Source organism: Sceloporus occidentalis, unplaced genomic scaffold (assembly GCF_023333645.1).
Source record: "Sceloporus occidentalis isolate IW3139 unplaced genomic scaffold, rSceOcc1.0.p SCAF_7, whole genome shotgun sequence".
NCBI classification, from domain to species: Eukaryota; Metazoa; Chordata; class Lepidosauria; order Squamata; family Phrynosomatidae; genus Sceloporus; species Sceloporus occidentalis.
Window position 1 is genome coordinate 20567919 of NW_028316987.1, and position 27869 is coordinate 20595787.

The following is a 27869-nucleotide window of genomic DNA, read 5'->3' on the forward strand; positions in this document are numbered from 1 at the left end:
CAAGGTTTGCTATCTGGAATTTATACTTTTTTTTGTAATATTTTCAAGCTGTGGATGATTGAGTCTGTGGTTAAAAAAATCAGTGGAAAAAGAGGCCTGGCTGTATATTGAATTTTTAAAAGGCTCCAAACAGGCATGAATATGGTAAACTCAGAATGTGCTTAGTGGATGGCAAGGTGGATAGCCTGGTAGTTAGCTTGAGAAAGGGGGCAGGTGGGATATCAGAGACTGGATGGTGATCTGTCGGGGATGCTTTGATTTAGATTTACTGCATGGCATAGGGTTGGACTGGATGGCCCTTGTGGTCTCTTCCAACTCTATGATTCTATGATTCTGTGTTTCCTAATTGACAGGAGAATAGATCTCTGTTGCTTGCAGTGGCTGATGCCCAACAAATGGGGATTTGGGGACTTTTACCATCCCTACAAACTCCCTAAACTAGTGAATATGTAGGGATCATGAATATGAAGCAGTCACGAATGTGTAAACCTAGGTTAAGCGTTTGAAAATGAGACAATGAATTTTGTCCATTGACTATATTGCATTGGTTGAAAGTCTTCTCAAGTGATTAGTGCAAAGTTTTCATGTAAAGATGTTCCACTCCTTGCTTATTTACATACATTTCCTGCATTGATGCCTAATTCTGTAAAAATTGTGATGCTGGGAATTTTCTTTCTCAAGTCTAGAATAGCAAAGTTTCTCCTGTATTGAAAAAAAATCTAAATATTTTTAAAATAATTAACTGCTTTTATTAATGAACATTAATTTTGTGAATTTATATCAGTAAAATATCCTATTTTTATGAATAGTCAATTTATGAGTCAATATTTGTTTAAAAAACCCAACAGACTAGTTTCTGTAAATGTCATACTAATGATTGCGACTTGCACTCTTTTGCTTCATTCATTTCATTCTTCTGTTGCATATCACTTTATGGGTTTTTCCCCTCTTTATCTTTGGAATCTTTGAAGTGTCAACCATCTGCTGATATTAAGTCTGCCTTGATGGCTTAGATGGAATTTGCTTAATTGTTTAGCTATTTCATCCTGAATTTACTGCTTTTATTTATTTATTTATTTAATCTGAAATATTTATACAGTATTTTGCTTTATCTCTAATGACTCAAAGCAGCTTGCAACAAATTATTACAGCAGTGACTTATACATAATGCACCAGTATGGAATAGTGATTTTTGTATTGGATTAAGACTCTTAAGAGCTCAGAATTCAGTTCCTGCTCAGATAGGGAAACCCACTGGGTGACCTAGAGGAAGGCGATTGCAAACAGTCTATATATTGACCATGCTGCTGTCTGACTTGTTCGGGCCTGTGGAAGGGTGCACTCTTGGCTAGTGCGACATCCAGTCTGCCTTCAGGTTACTCCCTGTCCATCCTGATGATTTTCATCTTTTGGGTATCCAGTTCGATGGTAACTGGTATTTCGACAAGGCCATTCAGCCTTTGAGACTTTTAGTACCTTTTGGAATGTGAGTTGTTTAATACCTTTACATTATTGGCTTCTGGATCTCGGGTTCAGTTGGCTGCTTTCTGGCCGAGGGTCCTGTTTCCCCCATGCCCTTCTTGGGCTTTCTTTGGATTTTGTTATAAATAGGGTTTCTGTATGTTGAAATCAACTTGAAGGCTCATAACGACAACAAGCATTTATATATCCTTTTTCAGGGAAGGTACCTATTGTTCTCCCCTCTAAATGATAGTGATGATAGTAATGATAGCACCTCAAGATGGGAAAAAGTCTATGGAAGTTCCAGGTTTTGTCCCTGTATTAAGCCAATTTTATTTTGGAAATCCATACGATGTTTTCCTTATTCCAAAGTATTTTGTGGGACCTCCTGGCATTACTAAAGACTTTTCATTCCCATTCTTCGTAAGGGTTTAAATTAACACAGTACTTTTTGAAATGAAATGTATCTGAACTTGCATATGTGTATCTGCTACCTTGGAAGCAGTAAGGATGGCCACTGCAAAGTAAATACATCTGTACATCTGGAAGAAACAGGGTTCACAGAGATCAAGTGACTGAAAGGGGAACCTTATCCCAAAAATAAAATGATCCCAGTGGTTGACTAGTATAATATTGCTAAATCACTTTGACTTTAATTCCGGAATAATAATTTAAAAGGCTCAATAAAAATGAGTGAAAATTGGTTTCTGGAATGTTCCATGAGACTGTCTCTGACACATGATCAGAGGAGAGGAGAGAGAGGGAAAGAAATCCACAATATTCAAGAAGCAGACTCAGTGCAAATCCATGAATATGCAGGAACAACAACAACAACAGCAACAACAACAGTGGAAAGTCTTGATACTTGATAGTTTTGTTTAGCCATCTCAAGACTCCCAATGATAGTAATAGTAATATTCTTATTATCCTTTTGTCACATGGGCCCGAGCAGACAGGCCAAAATAAAGCTGCTTCGGATCACTTTGGAGGTATGCTGTTCAAATGCTGCATGCGTCCTAAGAGGCTGGAAGCCACACCAAAGGACTGGAGCACAGCTTTGGTGCAGCTTCTGGCCTCTTAAGATGCAAGTGTCATTTAAACAGCATACTTCCAAAGTGACCCAAAGCAGCTTTATTTTGCCCTGTCTGTTCAGGCCCATAATGGCCATTTGTAGAGAGCCCATATGTTACTTGCAATTCCTTTCAATTTATCACTAGTGAAGAATCTCAAGGTAAAATTGTGTGTGCTTGTGAACATATATAGACTAATCAGCAAATGTTTTTGTGATTTCCTTGTCTTTCAGCCCAGACACAGGTGGAGTGGTTGCACAAGTTGTGCTCATGTTTCTGTTCTCCTCTGGTGATGATAGCATGGTGTTGCGGTCAACAGTCAACAGAGTTTTGCGACAGAGGTTGCAGATGTATCCTGGGTCTGGACGCATCGACCTCTCCTCTTCCTCCCTCACAGGCAAGTGTCTAGAGTTGTTTCATTGACTGGGATTTGGTCCAAGCTTGTTCATTTTTGCTTTGTATTTTGGATGTTGATTTTGCTAAGTATTTTTAGTCAGCCCTGGCAATGTCTCAATGGGAACTGTGGATCTTGATTTCAGTAGAATAATACCCTTTATGATTTAGCCATATCACACTGTGAAACACATTCTTGATTGCTTTAAAAGGGGTAATGCTAATAGAACTGATGTCAGGCTGTCACTTAAAAAGTTTGTTTCCTGTCACCCCAGTGAAATAATTTGCATAGTCTTAATAATTATTGCAGGTGTAGGATGCTCCTCATACTCTGTTGAAGGGCTGCTGTACAGCAAACAGGTCTAAAAGTTCTCCTGATATGCAGATTCCCAACTTCGTACAGAGAATCTATTGAGGTGATTTCTTCTCATTTCCTCCTGGAGATTCATCACTGAACCTCAGTGAGCAACTAACTGAATGAAGACAAAAGGGATGAAAGAGAAGAACTCAACTATCTGTATTGCAGATATTTCACAATTAACAGAAAGCTAGCTGGTAGTGGCACATAAAGAGTCTGTTTATATTAAGTTAGTCACGTCAAAAATTAGCAATGTGTAAATCATGTTCTGAGTGCTGAGAATTCTGAAGCTGCCTCCCAGACAGGCAGAGAAAGCTGTGGTAAGGAGAATTATAACTAGCATGACAAAAAAGCAGGAACTCCTAATAGGTTTTTTGTCCATCTTCCCTCCTTATCTTATCTCTCCTTTAGCAGCTAATTTTTCCTACTGATTGGGAAAGGGAAAAGCACACTACATTAACTGACTCCTCAAGAGAGGTAAAATAAGTTTGATTAAACAAGGTATGGAGAAAAGTGGCTAGTGGTCCTACAGTTCATATCTCCTTTTCCTATGTGTCTGCAACAATATTTCAGCATTTCAATTAAGAGCCTGCCTTGCACATGACTATTTTTGTTGTGGTGAATTTAACATGTACAGTGGGCCCTTGGTATCTGCTCAGGTTTTCTTCCAGGACTCCCTGTGGATACCAAAATGTGTAGATATTAAGTCCCGTTAAATACAGTGGCATAGTAAAATGGTGTCCCTTATATAAAATGGCAAAATCAAGGTTTGCTTTTTGGAATTTATATTGTCTTGAAATATTTTCAATCCATGCATGCTTGAATCTGTGGATTAAAAAAAATCCATGGATATGGAGAGCTGACTGTATGTGCGTTGGTTCTAAATTGTCCACATGACAATTTGTTACACAAAAACACAATAACCTTAAATTGATATTTTTTCGAATATATCTCCTTGATCTTCAAGGACATGTTCTTATAGTCTATAGGCTGTCGGGTACATTTTTCATAACTGGAGTTTTCCCAGTTTCTGCCATCAGGGAACACTTTCCACATTGATGTGTTTTCTGAGAAGCCTGTAGATGAGGTAAATGATACTGGGTCAATGTTGTAGTATGTTAGTTCTTAGCTTGTGGTCTGTGGACTCCTGCAGCCCCCCCCCCCACTTTCTTATTTTCCTTGCAGCTGAAGTTCACATGGTGCAAAAGGCAACCCCAACTGCCCCAAGTCAAAGTGTACAGTATGCACAGTATTTGATGCCATTTGAGCTTTTAAATCATGAGTGTCTGCAACATCAAAAGATATTTCAAAAGGGTCCCTGGTAAAGAACAAGTTAAGAACCACTGTTCTAGTACATACTCTAAATTTACTCAAGGTCCTCATTAGGTTTGTTGGGCTCTCTAGCTATTGTTCCATTTAGATTAAGACTATGCACATTTTAGTACACTTGTGGCTGCCCATTTCAGGGAAGGATTGACAAGGCTAGGTAAGCTGTTTTTGAACAACTACTGCTTTTCTCGTTGAGAATCACCTGATAAGCTTTTGGAGATTTCCAAGATTAGAAGGAAGGTTTGCTAACCACTGATATATCTACATTCTAGAGCTCTTTCTCTTTCTCTTTGTGGAAGGTAGAAGGTACATTACACTGTGCATTCTCCAGTGTAAACTAGCATTTCTTTCTTCTTATAAGGAGGCGGCAATTTTAACAGTTTGAACAATAAAGGTAACACAATGCATACCCAAATCATACTGGGTAGTTACAACATGGCAGATTTAGGACAGAACCAGAGGTAAATGATTGATGAGAACACAGTTATAGTCACATAGGGACCTTGAACCTTTTGATTATATCTCCGAATTTCTTGGAAAACATTCAGGAGTAGCTGTGTTGGAAGTGTCTTTGTTGTGTTACAAATAGATGTTAAATTTCTCTGACTTTGAGAATCTCCCAGTTGCCACATGGCCAGAAGGAGGAGGTGCCAGCCTGAAAGATATGCCCCTCCATACCATCTTAACTGAGGAGAGAAACAGCAAAATGCAGGCCTATGACTAACATCTTCAGTTTATTTTCTCCTGTTTTGTTTGTAACACTTTGCCTGATGATGAAGCCAGTAAAGCTTTGAAAGCTTGCAACATGCATATTGTGCATTTAGGTTGGCCAATAAAGGTATCATTGTTTTATGGATTTTTGATTGGATTCTCCAATATTTTTTTTGTCCTTCAAACTTAAGCTATTTATTAAATCTACTTATTCACATCTATACAAAGCAGGTAGTTTTGTTCAGTACCTAAGCAAAACACTTATTAACAATCCAGATTAACTGCTCATTGGCATTGCAGGTTAGTCAGATCTGATAATGAGGAAGATCACCTCTTACGAACTATGTCCTAGCACTCATGCCTCACTGGGCTGTTCTAAATTTACACTTTCAAAAGTATTAATAGATGCCATTGCCCCAGCCAAATGGCGTGGTTCCCGGACTCAGCAAAGGAGGAGCGCGAAAATCGTGCTCCTTCCTGGGCCCTGGAAAAGACGCCGCAAGGCGCTAGTCACACACTCGCGGCGTCACTTCCACTGTGCGACGTGCGGATGCAGAGCGTCTGCTACGTCAAAATGGTGGCAGCTGTGTGGAACGGCCGCCGCCATTTCATACGGACTCAGTCCATGCTAGGGTTAGGGGCGTCTGGAAGAGACGCCCCATTCTTGTTTTGATCTTTTAGATTGTCTCAATGGTTTTGATTGTTTTAATGGTATTTTATGAAGGTATTGATTTGGGAGGGAGGAAACAATGGGTATTTTATAATGTATGATGTACAGTGTGCCTGCGCCATAAACGGGTGCATTATTAGCTTCCAGCTCATGTGGAAGCCACATGTCCATAAGAGCAATGGCGCACACATGACCATTGTTACGTGGGGACCCGAAACGGATCTCCTGCATAAGGGGAGGGCCCACTGTATTTTATATTGTATTCTATTGCTGTTGTAAGCTGCCTCGATCCTGTAAGAGAGGTGGGATAAAAATATATTATTATTATTATTATTATTATTATTCCTCAGATCCACTTACTTTCTCATTAATGTTTGCTTTCTAGTTACCTGACCACATCCTATTGACTATATTTTGAAGTGGCTTGGGCCATGTGTTCCTGATTTCATTTGTGAAATGTTGAAGGTTATGCAGATCCAATCTGCTCTGCCTGCTGAGTAGGAGAAGTGGTAGGAAGGACATTGCATTTCCCCTGATTACACATTTCCTTGCATGTTCCCAAAAGGATGCCCTGCAAAGAAAAGTCCTGCCTCTTTCAGGAATAGCTGTTGCTTCTACCCCCACATAATTGCTCAATTTTTCCGTCTCTAGTTAGAAAGAATTTGGTAAGCAGTATTAGTTGTTCCCTCTGATTACTCAGCTGCCTTCTCCCTAGGGATGCTCCTCCTCCTTGGGCATCATTTCTGGGCAATGCAGTGGGAGGAACTGGGCTTTGCTATCCAGTGAGAGTGACCAAGCAAAGGATGGGTGCACTTTAGAGGAAGAAGTGTCTCCTTGGCTAAAAAGTATACACTATTTGCCTACCTGTTCATTTTCTTTGCCCAGGTGTTATGTGTAATGATAAGGGATGAAATGTTCAGTAACTTCAGCTGGTCAAAATGCAATAGACTGTTGACCATGGCCAGTTATAGGAAGCCTGTGAGTCTCTGGTGTGATGGAAGATTTGCTTGATAATAGGTACAATCCGTTTCATAGGCAGAGTACTGAGGAGTGATTGAAAGGATGAAATAGCTGCTGCTACTTCTGTGGCCCACCCCTCTATGCTACTGCACATCTGAGGGAAATGGTAGGTGGGCTAGCAGACAATGGCATCTACCTATGTATAAGTATAAACTTTCTCTTTGGACAACATTGTGGCCCCGTTCTACCTTCTGTGGTTCCCAGAGAAGGTGGGCAACTGAGGGGAGCAAAGTAACTTGGAGTTGAGATATGGTGGAGGAATCTGAGAACATCTTGGTGCAAGAGCCTCTTTCCTATTCTTTCCCTGCCACATCTAAAGTTCCATGTCATCTAACGCTGGATTCTGAACTTAGGTATCTTCCTTCAGTGGAGCTTGATGGCTCTAATGTCAGTAAGGCAATTGATCTACTTTTGATTTTAATCTGAACCTCCAGTGCTGTGAATCTTTCAAAGTCTAGGCCCAGAGTGAATTCATTACCCCACTGACATGAGGGTGGGTCATCACCCAACAATGACTAACATGTGCAAGTCTGAACTTGCCAACAGAGTGATCCTCCTACTTTTCTCCTTTCATCAGCTTGTATCTTCTTCCTGGTAAACCAGCTGTAAGTACAAGCTGCTGGAATTTAATACTGGATAACATCAGCATCCTTTAGCATATGTTTTTCTCACAAGGAAAGAAAGAAGCAGTTAAGACCTGTGTGTTGTGTGCCTTCATGTCATTTCTGACTTATGGCGACCCTAAGGTTACCCTATTGCACAGTTTTTTTGGCAAGATTTGTTCAGAGGAGGTTTGCCATTGCCTTCCCCTGAGGTTGCAGGCATGCAACTTGCCCAAGGTTACTCAGTGGGTTTCATGGCCAAAAGAGAATTGAACCCTGGTGTGCAGGGTCATAGTCCAATGCCCAAACCACTTAGCCACACTGGCTCAGATAAGGCCTAGGCAACTACAGATCTTGCTCTCAATTTGGGATTGAACTGACAAACCAATCAACCAACAAAAAGCCACATAAGGAGAAGTTGTATTTTCTTTTTGATTCTCCTTAGATGACATGCTGATAATTATCTGACCTGAATTGCTAATGACTGTGTCATCGCATAGTTTTTCAAGACATGTGTTTGGTATCTCAAACATCTCTTCTGGAGTATGAAGTGGGAGTGACCTGGAGAGGGAAAGTAAATTTCACATTGGAATTCTGACAGCATACCTTGTAAATCAAATCTAGAGCTCTGATAGGCACTGTATTAACACCTGCTACAGAGCTGCAACTGGTGAGAGATAGTTCACAGGGTGAGTAGGCTGTGGGCTCCACCCCATCACGCTTCACAGTTGATGGAGTATGGGGAACACAAGAAATGGAATGGATCACAGTTGAGAAATTTTACTTTTTGGACTACAACACCTAGAATCCCAACATGACAGAGGGATTCAGAATGTTCTGGTCCAAGAAAATAAATTTTCTTATCTGTGGAATGGATCACAGCCCTTAAATTCTTGTTGTGGAAAATTATTATTATTATTATTATTATTATTATTATTATTATTAACCTTTATTTAAAAGTAGCAACATTTTAAAAAGTAGTCTATACCTGTGATTTAAACCAACTATCTGTATTTATGAAGTTTCCTTTAGTCCATTTAATGAAAATAGAAAGGTTGAGGGCTAAAAATTCTTAGTATGTTTCCCTCCAGCATAGAGAAATTCTGGGGTATTAAACCTCTGTTACCTGAAGAAACTGCCTCTTGGGACAGCAAGCATCCAGACATAATTTTGTTCTTTTTCTTAAATAATTCTCTAATGAATAGTCACAAGCATCAGTATATAAAACTGATCTGTTCTAGCTGTCTTTCATACATTGATAAAGCTATGTAGCATATATAATTCAAGTGTTCTGCACTGGTGCCATTAGGAAATTATTGTTAGTGTGGGCAGACTCTAGTGTTAGCATGCTGAAAAGTTTACTGCTTTCAAACTTATTTCTGCCTTTCTCAAAATATGAGATCCAAAGCAGCTTACAATAGAAGTTAAAACGAAATGGCTAAAACAATATATAATACAAAGGTTAACAAACCATTAGATACCAAATGCAAATTAGACGTCTATGAAAGCTCATGCTGCTAACTTCTTTCTTTCCATTAGTCTTAAAGGTGCTACAAGATCTCTCTACATTAGATACTAATTCACTTAAAATAATTTAAATTGGGGGAGAGGTAGCCTATACTGTAAATTCAATCCATAATTAGATAAATACACATTTAAAACATAGCACATCTTTCTACCCAACCACTTAATGATGTCAACGTTGCCAGGTAAATTGGAGGTTTTGTAGGGTTTTGTTTTTGGCATGAAGGTGCATGTAAATGTGTGCCCCAAAGATGTACTGTACAGGAAATGGCAACCAGTTGGGTACCTGCTTGGCCTTTTTCTTTCCTTAAGCATTTCTGTTTACCAGCAATTATCATTACCATTATGTGGGCAATAGGCCTGGTTTGACTCCAGCTCTTCACACCAGTCATCAAGAGTAGTAATAATACCCCTTGAAGGCCCCATTCTCACTAGCCCATTTGCCCTGGATAGAACTGGGAAGATCCAGTTGCCCCCATACCGAATCTCCCTGGGGAAAAGTTCTGACTACCCTTTACCTTGATTGAGGCAATTTGCCCCTCTGAAATTCACATTTGCAGTACCGCTTTAAAATGGAGTCTCCTTCCTTGTCAACCAAATTCACTTTTGCTTTCATCAAAGGTGATATATCCTACATCCATTGGCCAACCGAATGGGTGCTTTCCCCCCTCCTTTTTAAAAAAACTGGTGGCAGTGTTTGCATATTCTGTCAATTTGTCAAATTTAAAAACCTCCAGGTGTGTGTGCGTTGTGTGTATTTGGGTCATTACAGATCATGGCAACCCTAAAACAACCCCATTCTGGGGTTTTCTTGGCAAGATTGGTTCTGAGGAGATTTGCCATTGCTTTTACCCTGAGGCTGAGAGAGTGTGACTCCCCCAAAATCATGGGCTTCCACAGCCTTTTCTCTGAATGCCAGCCTCTTGCCTCCCCTTTCTCTTCCAACCCAGCATTTTCTCCTCTTTGGAATCTCTACCCTTCCCTTCCCTTCAAGCCCAATGCCACCTCCGAAGCCCTTGGCTCCTGGCTGGATGCCAGCCTCTTCCCTTTCCTTCACTTCCAGCCCAATGCCACCTCCGAAGCCCTTGCCTCCCTCCCAGATGCCATCCTCTTCCCTTCCCTTACAGCCCAAAGCATGCATGTAATCTGTCATAATAATAATAATAATAATAATAATAATAATAATAATAACAACAACAACAACAACAATTAATAATAATAAATGGTGTTTGCAGGGGAGGCCACCTCAGAATGCCATCTCTGCATCCTCTTTCTTTGCTTTCCCTCCGATTGCCACCCCAGAATGTCATCTCTCCTTACATACAGATATGTAGCAAAAGCATTCACACATTGTATCAATTTGCCAAATTTAAAAGGGAACACAAAGCATTTGCATATTCTGACACACACACACACACACACACACACACACACACACACACTTAAAATGCTGCTTGCAAAGCGACCAGTGCAAGAGGGGAGGCATGTTCCACCCACTGCCCTCCCTCTGACCTAAATCCCTCCTCTGAACTTGGCCTGATCATGACCGGGGCCAAGTTCATATTTGCTGGCAGCAGAGAAGAAATGGGATTTCATAAAATAAATCAGAAATAATCCACTTTCGGGGGGAAAAACACTCTAAGGGGGATTTGCCCTGGATCAGGTGTGCAAGGCCCTAATTCTGATGTGTTTAAACCGGTACCAATGGAAACTTCCCACTTTTAATCTGGGTTACAATTCGGTACAAAAGGTAGCCAGAATGGCCCCTCATATATATATGAGAGGATTGCATTGGATGGCTGTTTAGCTTTTAAATTCATATGTCACAGAGCATAAATTTAATGGCTGACACCGTCTGTAGTTAACGTTAGTCTGATACCCAGATTAGGGCTCATCCATTTGGCATGTGACCTAGGAAAATTAGTGCATTATACACCTGTCTGAGGTCTGCTGGAGAGGTCTTACTCTGTGCTCCATCAGTCAGGGAAATAGACTCTGGGAGGATATGGAAGAGGGCCTTCTCTACTGTTGGATCCTGGTTATGAAATGTGTGTGTGTGTGTTGTGTGCCTTCAAGCCATTTCCAATTTATGGTGACCGTAAAAAGAACCTACTATGGGATTTTCTTGTTCAGAGGAGGTTTGCCATTGCCTTCCCCTAAGGAGGCTGAGAGACTATGACTTGACCAAGGTCACCCAGTGGGTTTCATAGCCAAGCAGAAATTGAATCCTGGTCTCCAGAGTTGTAGTCCAGCACTCAGATCACTGTGCCACTATGGCTCTCTCGTTGTGGAATACTTTCCCCTTAGAGGCCTGTTCGGCACCAATGCTCCTATCATTCCGGCACCAATTAAAACAGAGTTGTTTACTAAAATTTTGATTTACTACAGCTTTGATTTGACATGATTGATCTCATCCACATGATTTGCACATATGAGTGATGTAAAGTGTTTTACCTGCTTTTATTCTGTCTTGTTTTGTGTGTTAAGTGGTTTTAATTTTTGGCTTTTACATTATTTTTATTGGTTTAAATTATTTCAAATTGATGTTATTGTATGCAACCCTGAGATCCTCCTGTATAGGGCAGGATATAAATAGCGGAAGGAAGGAAGGAAGGAAGGAAGTGATGTTTGTATTACTCAGGCCTGTATTTCATGGACCAGTCTCTGCCCTAATAGCTTTTATTCACTGGAACTCTCTACCTGTCCTCACCTGCTCTTTTACCTACGATTCGTGTCACCTATGCTCTTTTGTTCCTCCTCTGATCTACAGAATAAGCACTGCATCAACTGAGAGAGCAGCAAAGGAACAAATGGTGCTGACTGACAAATTAATGAAAAGATAAACAAAAATGAAGTGGTGAAGAGTAAGTGACACACACTCAGGTTACACATCAGGGAGGGATCCATAATAATCTGAATGTGTACACTAGTAACGCAGACAATAAGTTGCAATGGAACTACAGTCTTTTCCAAAATATGCCAATGAAGAATAATTAGACAAAATCATTTTCAGTTACCAAAAGGAAGCTTCTGGTTCTGAGCACTTTTTAAGGCACTGTCTTTAAGACTAGAAGTCATGGGAACATTTGTAAGTACATGCACCCATTGGCAGCTGGTAGCTTATATATTAATTGCATGCTGTATCTATTGCATGGTTTTAGTCTTAGGTTTATAGAAACAATCAAGGGTTTTTTGTGGGTTTTTCGGGTTATGTGGCCATGTTTTAGAACAGTTTATTCCTGATGTTTCGGCAGCATCTGTGGCTGGCGTCTTCAGAGAATTCTCTGAAGACGCCAGCCACAGATGCTGGTGAAACATCAGGAATAAACTCTTCTAGAACATGGCCACCTAGCCTGAAAAACCCACAAAAAACTATGGATGCCGGCCATGAATGACTTCACAATCCAGGGTGTTAAACCCTACATGCAGAACAGGTTGAATGCTTTGGATAACTCCTTGAAGTTGAGACTGAACCCCAGAGCAGATTAACTGCCCCACTGGCACTAGCCAGCAATGACTACCATCAGTGTGCCTGAACCTCACAACAGCATTTCAAGCCATTTTGCTCTTCTCCTCTTAGCAACTTGTACCTTCTTCCCGGTATACCAGCTCTAAGTAAGAGCTTTTGGTGTTTAGTAATGAGCAGGCTTTGAAACAGCTTTCTGTAGCATTATTCACAAAATCATGTAAAAGAGGAAATGGACAACCTGTGACCCTCCAGATGTTGCCAGGCTGCAGTTCTCTTTTATTCTAGCCAACATAGCCAAAGATGACGGGAATTGCTGCCCAGCTGTATCTGGAGGGCCACAAGTTGCTTGCTCATTTTAAAGGAGTCCTTCAATGTTGACTGTAACTTCTTTGCTAAGCAGCTCAAGGGTGAAATAATGTGTTCTGTGCAACAACATGGCTCCACTGTTCCTGTACCTCCAGAGGATTTGTGCAGAGCATTGCATAGTCAAAGTTCATTGGCTGGATTTTAGTTGTTGTTGAATAATGAGCATCAAGTCCAACTCAGCTTTGGCCCCTCTGGCTTCAGCCATCTAACAAGGAGTATGTGAAGTAATCACTACCTGTTTACTAAAGAGACAGGCTGCATCCACATTGCACAAATAATCCAGTATGACAGCACTTTAACTGCCATTACTCAGTGCAATGGAATTCTGTGATTTTTAGTTTTGTGAGGCATTGAGCCTTCTCTGTCAGAGAGCTCTGGTGCCACAACAGACTACAAATCCCAGGACTCCATAGCACAGAGCCATGGTAGTTAAAGGGATCTCAATCTGGATTATTTCTGCCATGTGGATGCAGCCATTGCACAGGACCTCTTTTAAAAGGCATCCACCATGGAGCATTAAGAACATAACAAGAAGCAGCCAGTTACAAATATTCATTTTGAAGAAGGTGGTTGAATGAGAAGTTGGCATGTACCTCAAGACCTTTACAAATGAGACAGATTATCTGGATCTATTTTAATCTGATTTCTGATTTGGATTCAGTATAGAATCACAATTGGCTTCTCCCAAATGGGTGCTGGAGAAACATTTCAGTTCTTAAAACTAGGCAAGCTTTGTAATTTGTGCTAATTTTAGTGCTAATTACTGTGTTATGCTATTCTTCCACTGCTGTTATGTTTCGATATTATTGTCAACTGTCCTAAACATGCAGAATTGAAGGACTTGAGCAAAACTTATATGTGTTCTAAATAAAATTAAGTACTTTTCTATAATACAGAGCACCACCTTCTGGGAATTTGCTGCCAGTGCATATGAACTATTATAGTGGTCAATTTGTAAAATTAATTGCCCTACTATTTCACACCCCTTCTGCCCATACACAGCAGTCCTGGCTATTACAACTGCTGGTTGGTTTCATTGGCAGCTGACCATACTTTGCACTTCTATAGTGTATGCTGCTTCACTCCTCTAGCTTTTATGCAGTATTTTCAGCTTGTCGGTTCATTTCATATTAAGTTTTGTTTATTAATGCTGTCCCTCCAACGAGCTCATTCTGTGAGAGTATTATGAGACACACTCCCTCGGAGTGTGGTGGAGTCTCCCTCCTTGGAGATCTTCAAGCAGAGGCTGGATGGCCATTTGTCGGGTATGCTTTGATTGAGATTTCCTGCATGGCAGGAGGTTGGACTGGATGGCCCTTGTGCTCTCTTCCAACTCTAAGGCCTGTTACAGACTGCCAAAATAAAGCTGCTTCGGGTCTCTTTAGAGGTATGCTATTTAAATGATGCATGCATTCCAAGAATCCGGAACCTGCACTCCAGTGCTTAGGAATGGAGTGTGGCTTTGGTGCGGCCTCTGGACTTTTAGGACCCATGCATCATTTAAATAGCATACCTCCAAAGAAACCCAAAGCAGCTTTATTTTGGAAGTCTGTAACAGGCCTATGATTCTATGAAGAAGTTTCTATCAAATCAAATTGATCAAAGCACATCTGGCTCAGGGATGTAGCCAAGGGGGGATCTGTGGGGTCTGGTCCGTGGGGTCTGGACCCCCCCTCTATTAGATACAATGAATGGTGCGTGCCGCTGAACCGTCGTGCCCAAGCCCCATTATAATGGTGGCACTTAGTCTGGACTCCCCCCATCCTTACCCAAAATCCTGGCTATGTCCTTGTCTGGCCCACCTGCAAATGAAGTGATTTACCCCCTTTCCCTGGCACAATCTTTCAAGTGACTCCCAAACTTCTAAAAACAGCTGAAATGGGAACCAAAAGTGACATCACACCATGTGGTTCCCATGTCAGTGGGAGGTGGATTTCAGACTTAAAGGAGCTGTCCAAGGTACCAGCTCCTGTGTATAAATAGGTTCAGCACAGTGGACAGCTCCTGCAATGAAAACCTGAAATGGTTTTACCACCTTGCTGAGATAGGAGACAGCAGCTGGTACCAACCATGACCCTTCTAGTTTACTGGAGATGCATGAGAGAAGCCCATGGGGTATGTGGAGAGAAAAAATGGTCTGCAACCTTGCAAGGTCTGAACAAAGATTCTTGGTTCAGATCACCTTGCCGGACTGGAAATCAGAAGCACACAGATGTAATGCAGATGTGGTGCATTCAGTATACTTCACATTTTCAAATCTCATTTTGGATGGAGAGGCTGCTTCCCATCTATTTTTAGAGAGGGGAATAAGGACGTTTTCGTATGAGGGTTTATATCTATACTGGAAGTGCTTTGATACTAAGAGCTAATAGATATTTTCATTACACCCCCTTTTGCAGCAATTCCACACTTTCCTCCTTCCAAGCACAACTTTTTTGAACTCTGAAATATTCTATCAATTCATTAATACTGTTTTAACACAGCCAAAGTTTAGTTGCATGAAAACTCAACCGTTTGAGATTGGTTGAAGAAGTGCGTGATATGTTTTGCAGACATATTTCCTTCCTTTCAGGCTGCATCTTCTATCTTAATGCCATTCCCAGTGGTCAAGCCAGAAGGATCATCCTGTAGCATGTGTATGTGTGTGCCTTCAAGCTGCTTGTTGACTTATGGTGACCCCATAAATTTCATAGGACTTTCTTAGGCAAGGAATAATCAGAGGTAGTATTTCACTCCTCTGAAATATAGTCTACAGATTCTGGAATTCATTGGCAGTCTCCCATTTAAGTACTAGCTGTAGCATATTAATTTAAAAAAATAAAATAAAAAGAAATTCCATCAAATGATGGTAAAAAACTGCTGAAATGTGTTTTTTCTGTTACATCCCAATGGTCTAATAGTGACATAAATGGAAAAAATAAATGTGGGGAGATGGACAGAAATGATGCAGGTAGGAGTGAAGATTGAATATTGTCTCCATTATTGTACCAGTGTGACTCTTCTATTTCTCTTATTAAATGTGCTCTTTGTATTTTGACATATTTTAATTTATAATGAACTGAAATCTTAACATTCGATGTGCAAAACATCTGGATGCTTGATGGCAAGTCTTTTCAAATACCTTTAAATCGAATGGGTTAAAATGGCTTTATTTCTGTGTTAAAAAGATTAATTATACTGTTTGATAAAGTCATCATGGTGATATCTAAACTTATTTACCTATTCTTTCCAGATATGAAGATACACACAGCTGAAACTATCCTCAATGACTGTAAGTTCCAAGAGCTCATGTTAATCCCTCCCCCCCAAGAATAACCCTTTTTGAATACGATCTTGTACAATTTGCTATGATTTGGTCTTACTGGCCAGTCTTGGAGAACACTATTCTGGATATTGCCTCTTTCATATAGTGGTGGGTAGTCATCTCTAGGTCAGGTGTTCACTTAGGTGGCCTGATCATCCAGAGTTTCCTTGTTTTTATTGGCGTCTGAAAAAGGTGGTGTTGCCCTTTTTTAAGAAAAGGATTTATTGTAATACAAACCTTCATATACATAATGTTCCACACATTTTCAGGTCAGCATTTCACCCCTCACTCTACTGGTTTCACCTTATAGATGCACAGGTAGGCAATCAAAACAATGGGGGGAAAGAGAAAGGCTATTTGATTAAGTGAATATGTGCATGTGTGGCAGGAATCCAACTCCCTGCAGCTGCTGTGTTCATGTGACTCATGTGATAAACGAATAAGGCAAACACATGCACACACTAGAAATACCCCATTGCACTGATGTGGCTACCGTAAGGGGGGGTCTTGTCTGACTTTCAAACTGATTACAATTTGGATTAAAACTGATGCGTGTGATCAAACCAGGACAGAGATACTACATCATGGAGCTGGGAAGGAGCCGTCATGTAGATTCAGCTTTATATTATCCTTTTATTTTAAATAAGAGTGTGAAACAGGAAAAGAGCATACTCTATTCCTACACATATCTCTCAGAAATAAATCCCATTGACTTACTCAGGGGTGGGCATATGGGCTAACTCCCAGGTGAGTGAGTATAGGATTGCAGACTTGTAGAGAGATATTATTATTAGAGTTTGTTTTCTGACTAAACATATTTTAAAAAGGAGCAATTTATTCACCAGACTCCAAAACCTCATGAGATACTTATACTTCATGTAAGGGCGGGCTTTCATGCTACACAGTTATAGCACAATGGTTCTACTGTAACTACCATGACTGCATCTAGGGAGTCCTTACTTTGTAGTTTAGTGAAGCATTAGAGCTCTCTGGCTGAGAATTCTAAAACAACCTGCCCAAAATGGCAATTCCTAAGATTCTTTAGGCTGGAAACATGGCATTTAAAGTGAAATTACAGTCCTATAATTGTGTAGTGCAAAAGGGCCCTTAGTTTACTATAGATACAGTTTGACTTGAAGAGTTGCTGTTAATTTTTCAGAGCCTAGAAGAGAATGCAACATGTGTTAATCATATTCATGTAGGATGGAGTATATTGAAATCTAGAATGCACTAGCTCACTGAACAACATAGTTAAAGGTTCAGGGCACCATTTCGATATGTGGCTCACTGTGGAAGATGGATACAAGTAAACCTTTTTCTCTGATTTATCTTTTCTTTTCCCCTATATGATTTTATGATTTATGTATATATTTAAAATCATATACTTAAGCAATCTCAAAGCTACTGTCTCTCTCTGACATTAATAGTCTGTGGGCTTCGATACAACAAAACAACATTCTCATCAAGAATAACTGGAGGAGAAGCTAGTTTGGGTTTTGGACAATGGCCATGGCAGGCCAGTCTCCAGCGAGATAACCTTCATCGTTGTGGTGCAACACTCATCAGTAACACATGGCTTGTGTCTGCAGCTCACTGCTTCAGAGAGTAAGTTTTTATTTTGACTAATAGATGATATGTACTTAATGGGTTCCATTCAATGAACTATAAAATTAAACACATACAACTCTCTAATGACATTCCCAGAGAAAGTTCTTATTCCTCTTTTAGAGCATGTGTGTAGCTCATGCATAGCAAGGGCCATTTCACATTACACAAATATAGCAGTACAATTCCACTTTAACTGCCATGGCACCATCTTATGAAACTCTGGGACTGATAGTTTGGTTAAGTACTAGAGCTCTCTGGCTTAGAGTTCTGAGTTCCTCTCCCTAAACGGCCAGTCCCAGGACTCAACAGGATTTTACCATGGCAGTTAGAGTGGAATCACAGTGCTGTAATTGTGTAGTGTGAAAGTGCTCTCATTCAGACTATTGACAGAAACAAAGGCCAGTTACAGACTGCCAAAATAAAGCTGCTTTGGGTCTCTTTGGAGTTATGCTGTTTAAATGATGCATGCATCCTAAGAATCCGGAAGCTGCACCAAAGTTGCACTTAGGAATGGAGTGTGGCTTTGGCGCGACCTCCGAACTCTTAGGACCCATGCATCATTTAAATAGCATGCCTCCAAAGAGACCCGAAGCAGCTTTATTTTGGCAGTCTGTAACAGGCCAAAGAATCATCGAGTTGGAAGGGACCGCATGGGTCATCAGTTCTCAGCCCCTGCTCAATTCAGGATTTCCAGTGAAAGCATCCCCAGCAGGTAGCTGTCCAGCTTCTTTTTGAAGACATCCAGAGAAGGAGACCCCACCAACTCTCTAGGCAATTTGTTCCATTGCTGAACCACTTTCACTGAAGGAGCTCCTTTTGTTGTTTAGTTTCAATTTAACCTCCTGTAACTTAAAACTATTAGAACTAGTTCTAACATCTGAGGCAGCTACTCCTCCAGAATCATTGATTTTGTCAGACAGCAGCTTCCCAGGATCTTAGGCAAGAGGAATGAAAAGGATGTGATATTGCAACCAGCCATTAGAGCCAAACTATATATGATGATTTTGGCTCTGATTTTGAGTTTTTGTTTTGTTTTTACTAAAACCAACAAGAAAGGTTGCAGTTCTGAGCTGATGCCTTCTTGCATTGCCTGTCTTCCCCCACCTTGTTGTGGAGGATACTGAACAGCAAAGCAAATGCAGACAAAACGATGAAGTAGCCATTTTCTCAACCTCCTAGTCCTTCACTCAGTATTGGAGCCTAGGAAAAGCAGGCTATTCTGCCAAGGAAAAGCGGGCTATAAATAAACAGTTTATTTATTTATTATTATTATGTGATTACTTTTAAGTTAAGAACAACATGCAGCAGGAAGGAAATACAGAAATCTGGGCTGTATGCAGGAGAGTGAAGTATTTCATACCAAACTATATATTTAGAACATATATTGTAAATCAGTCCCATATGCATCATCTATGTACATCTTAACCAGTTTGTTTGTGCATGGTGTGGGTGTAAGAACTAGAGTAGCAGCATTTAACATTTAACAATCTATGGCAGTACATAGGAACCACAGACCTCCTTGAGTTTCATGATGGAAAAAAAGATGTGAAATAAAAGTATTTAGTAACAATGGTCCAAATGAATATGGTCATGGCTAGAAACATATCTTATGAGGCATACAGAGTATTCCCAACATATCTGCCGCAGTCACTAATGTGAAAGGGCATGTTTGCTTGGAGAATCATTGTGTACATATGTGGGCATATACTGAATCTTTCTCCCACCTTGGGAAATTTCTTCTGTAAATAACATCCCCTTACCTGTCCTATTTGGTCTCTGGGTCTCCATCAGTTAGTATCCACTTATTTCTAAGCCTGTATAATCTGTGAGAACTTCTGTAGTCTTTCTGTCTGTCTTTCTTTCTGTGGAAAGTTTCCTTAAAATGCAAACTGGTATGTCAAAGTCAGGGAGACTTGGAGATGTCCCATCCAAAGGTTCCCCATGGGTCGAGGTTGACTCGAGGGCAGTTAGCAACAACAAATGTCAACAACAACTTGCACAGATTCAACCATTCTGTGTCTTTCTGCTGGAGAAAATACTGTTAGCCCTCTGTATCCAAGATTCTGCATCCATGGATTCAACCATCCACATCTTGAAAATATGGTTAGAATATATATATATATATATATATTCTACAAAGCAAACCTTGATTTTGCCGTTTTATATATAGGACACAATTTTACTACACCATTGCCTATAATGGGACTTGAGCATTCACAGATTTTGGTATCCATGGAGGGTCCTGGATACTAAATGATGGTGTATACAGATTTAACCTTTTTTTTGGGGGGGGGGGGTGTCAGGGATGCATACATGAACAGTTTTAATAATGTTGTGACTTATCATGAACGCTTACCTGTTTTTCAGGGCAAAAGATCCACGTAAATGGGCTGTGACATTTGGAACCTACTTAAGGCCTCCGCTAATGATACGACTTGTCAAGACCATTATTCTTCATGAAAAATACCGGTATCCTGCCCATGACTATGACATTGCTGTTTTGCAGCTCGCTAAACGTGTGGAGTTTACAACTGCTGTTCATCGAGTTTGCCTTCCAGATGCAAGTGACATTTTCCCATACAATACAGATGCTGTTATTACAGGCTGGGGAGCAGTTAGCAATGATGGTAAGTATGTCCACTGAGAGCAACACAGTATTTTATGTCTTTCATTAATGACAGGACAAATTGGGAAGAAGTAAGTTGTTTTCCCCCTCCCCTTCTTTTGAATGGAAAACAATATTAGCTTGCTGGTCTCTGGGTCATGCTGAAAATAGATTTAAATGTGCATGCATTTCTTATCTGCCTGCTACCCCATCCATGTCTTCATATGGTGAACCTTGTACAGGGAGTAGCCAAATGGTGGAGCAGAACCAGAGTGAGGAACAGAGTACTGAGATCTGCAGTAGAAAGTGCAGTAGGGGAGAGGATGACAGTGTGCGTGTACCCATTTATTTTAATCTGACCCAAAAAAAGCCCAGGCAAGGGGAAAGGAGGTATCTTGTAGTGGTGGCACTTTCTGGTTTTCCTTTTTAAAAATCTGTTTTGATTATTATAATGATGATTATGATTATGGTTATATTTATTTATAACCTACTTTTCCCAAAAAATTGGGATACAAACAGCTTACAAATTTGAAAAAAAAGTACAGTTAAAAACATATAAGAAAAGGCTGCCTATTTGCTCCACACTCTTGTTGCTCCTAAGCAGAGGCTTGAAATTTTTGGTTGAAATCCTGCTCTAGGCAAAGTTTGGGATTTCATGACTTGATCAAAACATTTATACCGCACTCAGTCCTCCAACAATGAGATGGCAGCAACTATTAAATTAACTTCTTTTGGCAATAAATATGGAGGTGAAATTTGATTTATTTGCTAAACGTATTAAAAAACACACACACAAAGTGGCTTGTGCTAATGTCTAATCTTGAACATATCTTGCACATATTTTCACTAATATAACTTATTGTGATTTTATTTATGCTTAGTTTTTAAACATATTGTGAGTGTCCGTGGGTCCCAATTCTGAGACAAATGTACAAGTAAGCACTACTGTCCACTCATATAGTAGCAACACTTCCAAATCCTAGGCAGTGACATTACTTTTTAATTGGAAATAGCAGTGATCAAACTTGAGATCTCAAGGCAGTAATTCAGATATCATAAGATTCTTCCATACCAAGGGGAATCAATACAAACCAATGGCCTTCAAAGTCTTTAATGCTAAGATTGCAGCTAAACTGATATATGCAATAGACATTTGGATTGAAGCTGACACCTCTGAACTTGATAGCTTTCAAGTAAGATTTTTACGGGCTCTTTTATGTGTTCCTAGATATGTACCCAACCCATATCTTTTATTAGAAGCAGGAGAATGTCCTTTTTCTACCAAGGCTTGGCTACTTGCTTTTAAACTTTGGTTTGGTTTTTGTCTTTAAGTCAGGTATGGGCATGATTGATCTCCTGGCTTCAGATAGCTACATCAGTAGATGGACTAAATATGTTGCTCACAAACCTGCCTCCATTGGTCTTTCAGAATCCCTGCTTATAAACCTAGGCCATGAGATGGTACTAAAATCATTAAGACAGAGGCTCTGGGACATTGCTTTTTGCAGTCTTAGGACCATTTCTATTTCATCTTGCTCTCCCAGTGCCCTAAACATTCATTATGCAGGATCTTTCTGTCAGCCATCCTACCTTAAAAATGTAACTGTCCCAACATATTGCATCTTCTTCTCTAAGGCGACCTGCAATGTTTTTCGTACCAACCTTCTTTTTGGAAAGTTTGCTGGGCTACCTACCTCTGCTCAGTTTTGCCCTTGTGGACAGCAAGTAGTTGAAACTCTATCACATATTTTGGTCTCTTGTGTCTTTTATAACCAGTGCCATAACCAGCTAATTGCTCCCTTACTGAGAGACAAGACAGATGTTCTGAATTATTTTATATTAAATTGTTATGCAAGACAAAATCATAAGTATTACCCTGTCGGTTGCAAAATTTTTGCCACTGGCTGTTAAAATTAGAAAGAACGAATTATTAAAAAGGGGTCTGACTAATGAAGCTATATCCTAGATCTATAATTTCATAATCAAAATAATCTCCAATGTTGTAATCTAACCTGACCACCTTGATGGATCTGCTGACCGTAAATAAAGATTGATGATGATGAGATTAACTTGAGATCGTCTGCATATAAAGCAGAACAGTCTATACCAGGAGTGGGAATTCTGTGGCCCTTGGGGTGCTCTCAGATTTCAACTCCCATCAGCCTCAACCAGCATAGCCAATGGTGATTAATCCTGGGAGCTGGGGTTCAGTAAGAATTGCAGAGCCATAAATTTTTCACGCCTGATTTAAATCTACACCAGTGATTATAGGAAGCTGTTCTAAGGGTATTTCTAAGGATGAAGCCTCAGCATGGTGATTTTAAATCTCTGTACTTCCATTCACTTACTCAGAAGTACAGGCATCAATCTTCTGTTATTCAGTCCTCACACATAAGAACAGAAAATTTGAAACATTTTCTTCCTGATAAAAATAAGAGTTTTCCTGCAATTTTTGGTGATTTTAACATTTCAGAACTTTTTACATACACACACAAAAAAAGAAACCTTCATCAAGGGTGTGAAAAAAATTGTAAATATTATTTACATCTCTAATATAAAGTTAAAATACTTGGGTTACATCTCAAAATTAGGTTAGTTAGCAGAAAATAATTTACCAGAATTTTCTGCATTAGTAACAACCCCCTTACTTATGGATACCCATGGATATGAAACGTGATGCAAATTGCTCACTGACCAATCTCAGACTACAAGGCCCATCTGTTTCTAAATTTAGCCAAGCTGACAGAACAAAACTGTAATATACTGAAAGTTAAAGAAGCCACCTTGGTTGCTTTTCCTAAGATAAGCTCTTTATTACGAATTTTACACAACTTTAAACCAGTATAGGTGAGTAGACCAAACTACTACTCCCTGCGTGCATTGTAATTTTTCACAGGCTAACACTGGTTAGATTCAGGAGAAAAAGTTTCCCTGTAGTTGTGGTCATATCTCCATAATTTGTGGAGAAGTAGCATATTGCTACGTTGGACCATGACAAATTGTCACACTACTTGGAAATGACAGAAGCTATAGTTCAATACACCTGGAAGGCACCAGGTTAGGGAACAATATACAGTGTTTGTAGCCTTTGTATTGGTAATGTCTGGAATGTATTAAAAATACTGTTTTGTTCCAAAAACCTGAAATATATTGGCCTAAATATACTGGCCTAAATATATTGGCTAATCCAAACTAGAGTATACTCATTGAATTAATTGATGAGGAGTAAGTTAACACTCACATAAATCCCACTGGGGGCATTTACTTTATTTTGAACTAAAGATTGAATTCAGGGCATTTCATGTGAAGATGTTATTGTTAAGAGTCACATTAAATAATATGGTGAAAATTGATTTTATCTTGTTGAGACTCATGTAATTTGAGATACTAATTGGATTTTTCTGTTTAGGTGAAACCCCTAACGTTCTTCAGGAAGCAACTGTAAAGCTGATAGACTCGGAGACTTGCAATCGGAAAGAAGTGTACAATGGGGCTATAACACCTGGAATGCTGTGTGCTGGGTACCTGGAAGGCGGTGTCGATTCCTGTCAAGTATGTCTATTTTCATTTGACAGAATTAATTCCCAGTAAATCAGTTAATATTTATATGGGAAATATATATTAGAAAAAGAAATATCACTTCTTGACTTTAACATTTCTTCAAAAAGCCCCCTTCTGAGATCTTTACAAATGAGAGTCTTGAGTCTGTGCTTCCATCCCTGGGAATACTGCAAATGAGACCTCAGCTCATATTAATTTTCTGTTATGGAATTCTTTTTCTAAGGGAAAAAACCCCACAAATATTTCGGTAGCATCTTTATGGCATCTGAAAAATTAACATTGATTACAATATGAGCTTGAAGTCTCCAGTGTGACAATCATAGGTGCCCCCAGCCCCATCCTTGATGCCTATGAATATCCCTACCTTTTTACCAGCCCCCTCCCCTCCATATTGTTTTAAGTGAAGTTGGGGAAGCACGGCATACTCTGCAGGGGAAAATGGCATTAGTTACATTTGTACACATCTTCACTGAACATTCTTCTCTGTAGTCTCTCTCTACTTCCATTTATGTTTTTGCTGCAAATCCATAGAGCAACACTCCCAATCTTCTATAAGCTTTGGCACAATCACCTGTTGCAAGAGCAGGACACATGCCTAGAGGCATGAGTCCTATATCTTTCTACCAGTCTGCTCACAGTGGATGTAAAACTGCATTTGTGCGCACAGCTCCACTATGTCTAGACCCAGAGGGAAATGAAAGGCTCTTCCTCCATTTTCAGTACTATCACTCTGGCCTTGGAAGGAGAGAATTCGCTGGACATGATCCCCTTCTCCTTTTGTGTCATGTCTTTTTAGATGGTAAACCTGAGGGCAGGGAACTGTCAAATTAGCAATCTGTAAAACACTCCTGAGAGCCTTTGTTGCTGAAGAGTGGGGTTTAAATACTCTAAATAAATAAGTGCTTGGATTTTTTTTCATGTAGATTATGAGTTTTCCTCCTGCTTTTCTTCTAATCCTTCCTTCTTTTTTCTGTAACAGTCATATTTTAAGCAATGACAAAGCTATGTAAACACATGCTCCACTACTGATGGGTATAGTGAAAAGAGAAAGGGTTTTTTTTTCAATCCATATAGGATTGATCTAATTTAAGTGTCTTGCATTCTGAGAAATACTAGTTATCTTTTATCTTTGATGTTGCTGAAAAATTGAAAGTTAGGGGAAATGTGTAAAAAAATGTACCTGCAGTGCCTGGATTTTCTTTCTGTACTGAATTTCAGGCAGCGCAAACACATTCTTTATACATTTTTTCTAATGTGTGCAATTTCCCTGATGTATTTGTGCAATTTATCTACTTTATTCAACAATAAAGTATTTTACTGCATATTTTAAATCATTTACATTTAATCATAAAATATGCACATTGTTTTGTGAGCATTATATTCCTGAGAAACACCCCGTAAGCCTAATATGTGAACACTCATGGTGATATAGGCATTTTCTCCCAACAAGTTTCTACTTTCCTCAAGAATGTAAAATTCAACAAATGTTTCTATCCCTATATCAATCACATCTTTGGAAGGTGCGGGGCTTGAATCCAAGAGTGGTGGGCAGGCACATTTATTCAGTTGATTGGCAGTCAGCACTTCATAAGAGGGTCCCCCCAACATGTTCTTGTAACATGAAGTTTCAAAGCCAGAGAATTAGGGCCTGAACACTGGCAGGCCAAAATAAAGCTGCTTCGGGCCACTTTCGAAGTGTGCTGTTTAAATTATGCATGCGTCCTAAGAGGCTGGAAGCCGCACCAAAGCCATGCTCCAGTCCTAAAGATCGGAATGCAGATTTGGTGCAGCTTCTGGCCTCTTAAGATGCAAATGTCATTTAAACAGCATACCTCCAAAGTGACCCAAAGCAGCTTTATTATCTGTTCGGGCCCTTAGTTTTGGGAACTACGTGTCAGTTTGTGTCTCTGAATACTGATGCAGCAGGGAAGGTATGGTCAGTAAATTGCATTTGTGCACACAATTACCTTTTCTGCCTTTGAGTGAAGGCATGACTCAGAGTGTTTCAGAATCTTCAGACAGATCTTCTGTTGTCTCATTCTTGGGATAAACTTTTGCTTTTATAAAATGCATAGAAATGGGCAAAGAGGGGGCGGGGAATGATAAATACAAACACAGAAACTACATTTAAGTTCCCCAGATTTAATGTTCATGCTCTCCCTTTATATAATCTTCTGTTGCCATTGAAAGAACAACACTTAAATTTTTTCATGCTCAAGGTTCTCTCTTTTTCCTTCTCTCTAGGGTGATTCTGGTGGTCCATTGGTTGTAGCTGATTTAAGGAACATGTGGTATCTTGTTGGCATAGTGAGCTGGGGTGATGAGTGTGCTAAGCCGAATAAGCCTGGAGTCTACACACGAGTAACTTACTTTCGAGACTGGATTACTAAACAAACTGGGCTCTGATGGAAAAGTTGCCAGCATTTTACACTGCAAAAATAGTATGCAGGTCATACTGGTCTGTAACTTGCACAAAAGTACAATATGTGTGCGTATAAGAGTAAGAGAGATAGAGCGAGATAGAGGGAGGAAGAGATCATCTGCCTTATTTACAAAACTGCAGCCTGTTAAAACATGCAAAAACGCTTATTATTTTTCTCTGCCCACCACAAAACATGCTTTGTCTATGAGCTACATTTTCCTTGCATAACTTGAATGATGCCCTTCACTTTCCAGCTATTTTTTTGACACACACACACACACACACACACACACACACCATTTCCCATCAACAACATGCCTAAAATAAGCTCAAAGAAAGTACTGGGAAGCAGCAGCCTCTCACTGCCAGTCATTCTGGTGAGGCCATTTCCCTTTTAGTTACACTCTGCTGAATCATTGCTGCATTCCTTACTTACTTTCCACTCAGCTAGCTTTTTTCCTGCAGTGGCCGCACAGCTATATTGCAAAGATCACAGGAAGATTTTTTTTTAATACTTCCCACTGCGGTGAAAACACATAACATAGTTTCTCAGACCTCCACGGATATTTTACAGGCATTCTAAATACAATAATGTCACGGAGGCACCATGTTTTCCTTGAACTGCATCCATTTTTGCTTAAAGCTGGCAGGAGATAACACAAACTCCCTTCCTGTTATCTCCTGCCACCTTCAGCACTAATTCAAATCAACAACACTTTCTTTTGAGGAAGACCAAAGAATCAGTGCAGGAGCAAAAGGACAACACGGAGGAAAGAACCTATAGGGATAGATATAGAGAATATGTAGAAGGAGAACTTGCACTCAAGCTATGAAAGCTGCAAACTGAGCATCGCTACTAAAATTACAGACATGCTTGTCAACCAGTCAACTGCCACCTTCAGTGTTCGCCTCTTGCCTCATAATTTCAGAAGCACAGCCTTCTTTAAAAACAGGGGAGGGACCCTAGAGGGTTGTACATTTATTTGTGATTTACTAATGAACAGACTAGAAATGTTTTAAGTGAAAAACATTAAAGTAAAAAACCTTTCACTTTTAATAGGGCAGGTGGGTTTTTTTTTTTGGATCTGTCACAGAAGTCAGCCAGTCAGTACCATGCACAACTGGTTTCTGCTGGAAACCTGCAGATTTTTTCAGAGCCCAGTGATATAGAGAAATAGGTCCGTGCAGATTAAAAACACTGACTGTGTTCCAAAGCTACTCTACTTTTCTAAAAATCTTTACATGTACCTCACCCTAAAGATTCCCAAAGATCAAAGGTTATATGAGACAGAAAAAACCCTAAACTGAGTGCAAAAAGCAAAACCTGGGTGGAATTAAAGAGAACATTATTGGCTTCAATTAGTTTGAGGGTAAAGCTAAAGAATGCATTTTCTGT

At 39.8% G+C, this 27869-nt stretch overlaps 1 protein-coding gene across 1 annotated transcript in view; it reads left to right on the forward strand.

Moving 5' to 3' along the window:
* The window catches only part of LOC149309382 (transmembrane protease serine 11C-like), an 89855-nt gene extending 63398 nt beyond the window's left edge, over positions 1-26457 (forward strand). The window contains exons 5-10 of the mRNA XM_089532238.1: positions 2765-2928; positions 16206-16244; positions 17705-17882; positions 20253-20512; positions 23900-24042; positions 26296-26457. Of these exons, the coding sequence (XP_089388364.1) occupies positions 2765-2928; positions 16206-16244; positions 17705-17882; positions 20253-20512; positions 23900-24042; positions 26296-26457 (946 nt within the window). The remainder of the gene's footprint in view (positions 1-2764; positions 2929-16205; positions 16245-17704; positions 17883-20252; positions 20513-23899; positions 24043-26295) is intronic.
* Positions 26458-27869: the final 1412 nt, after the last annotated feature.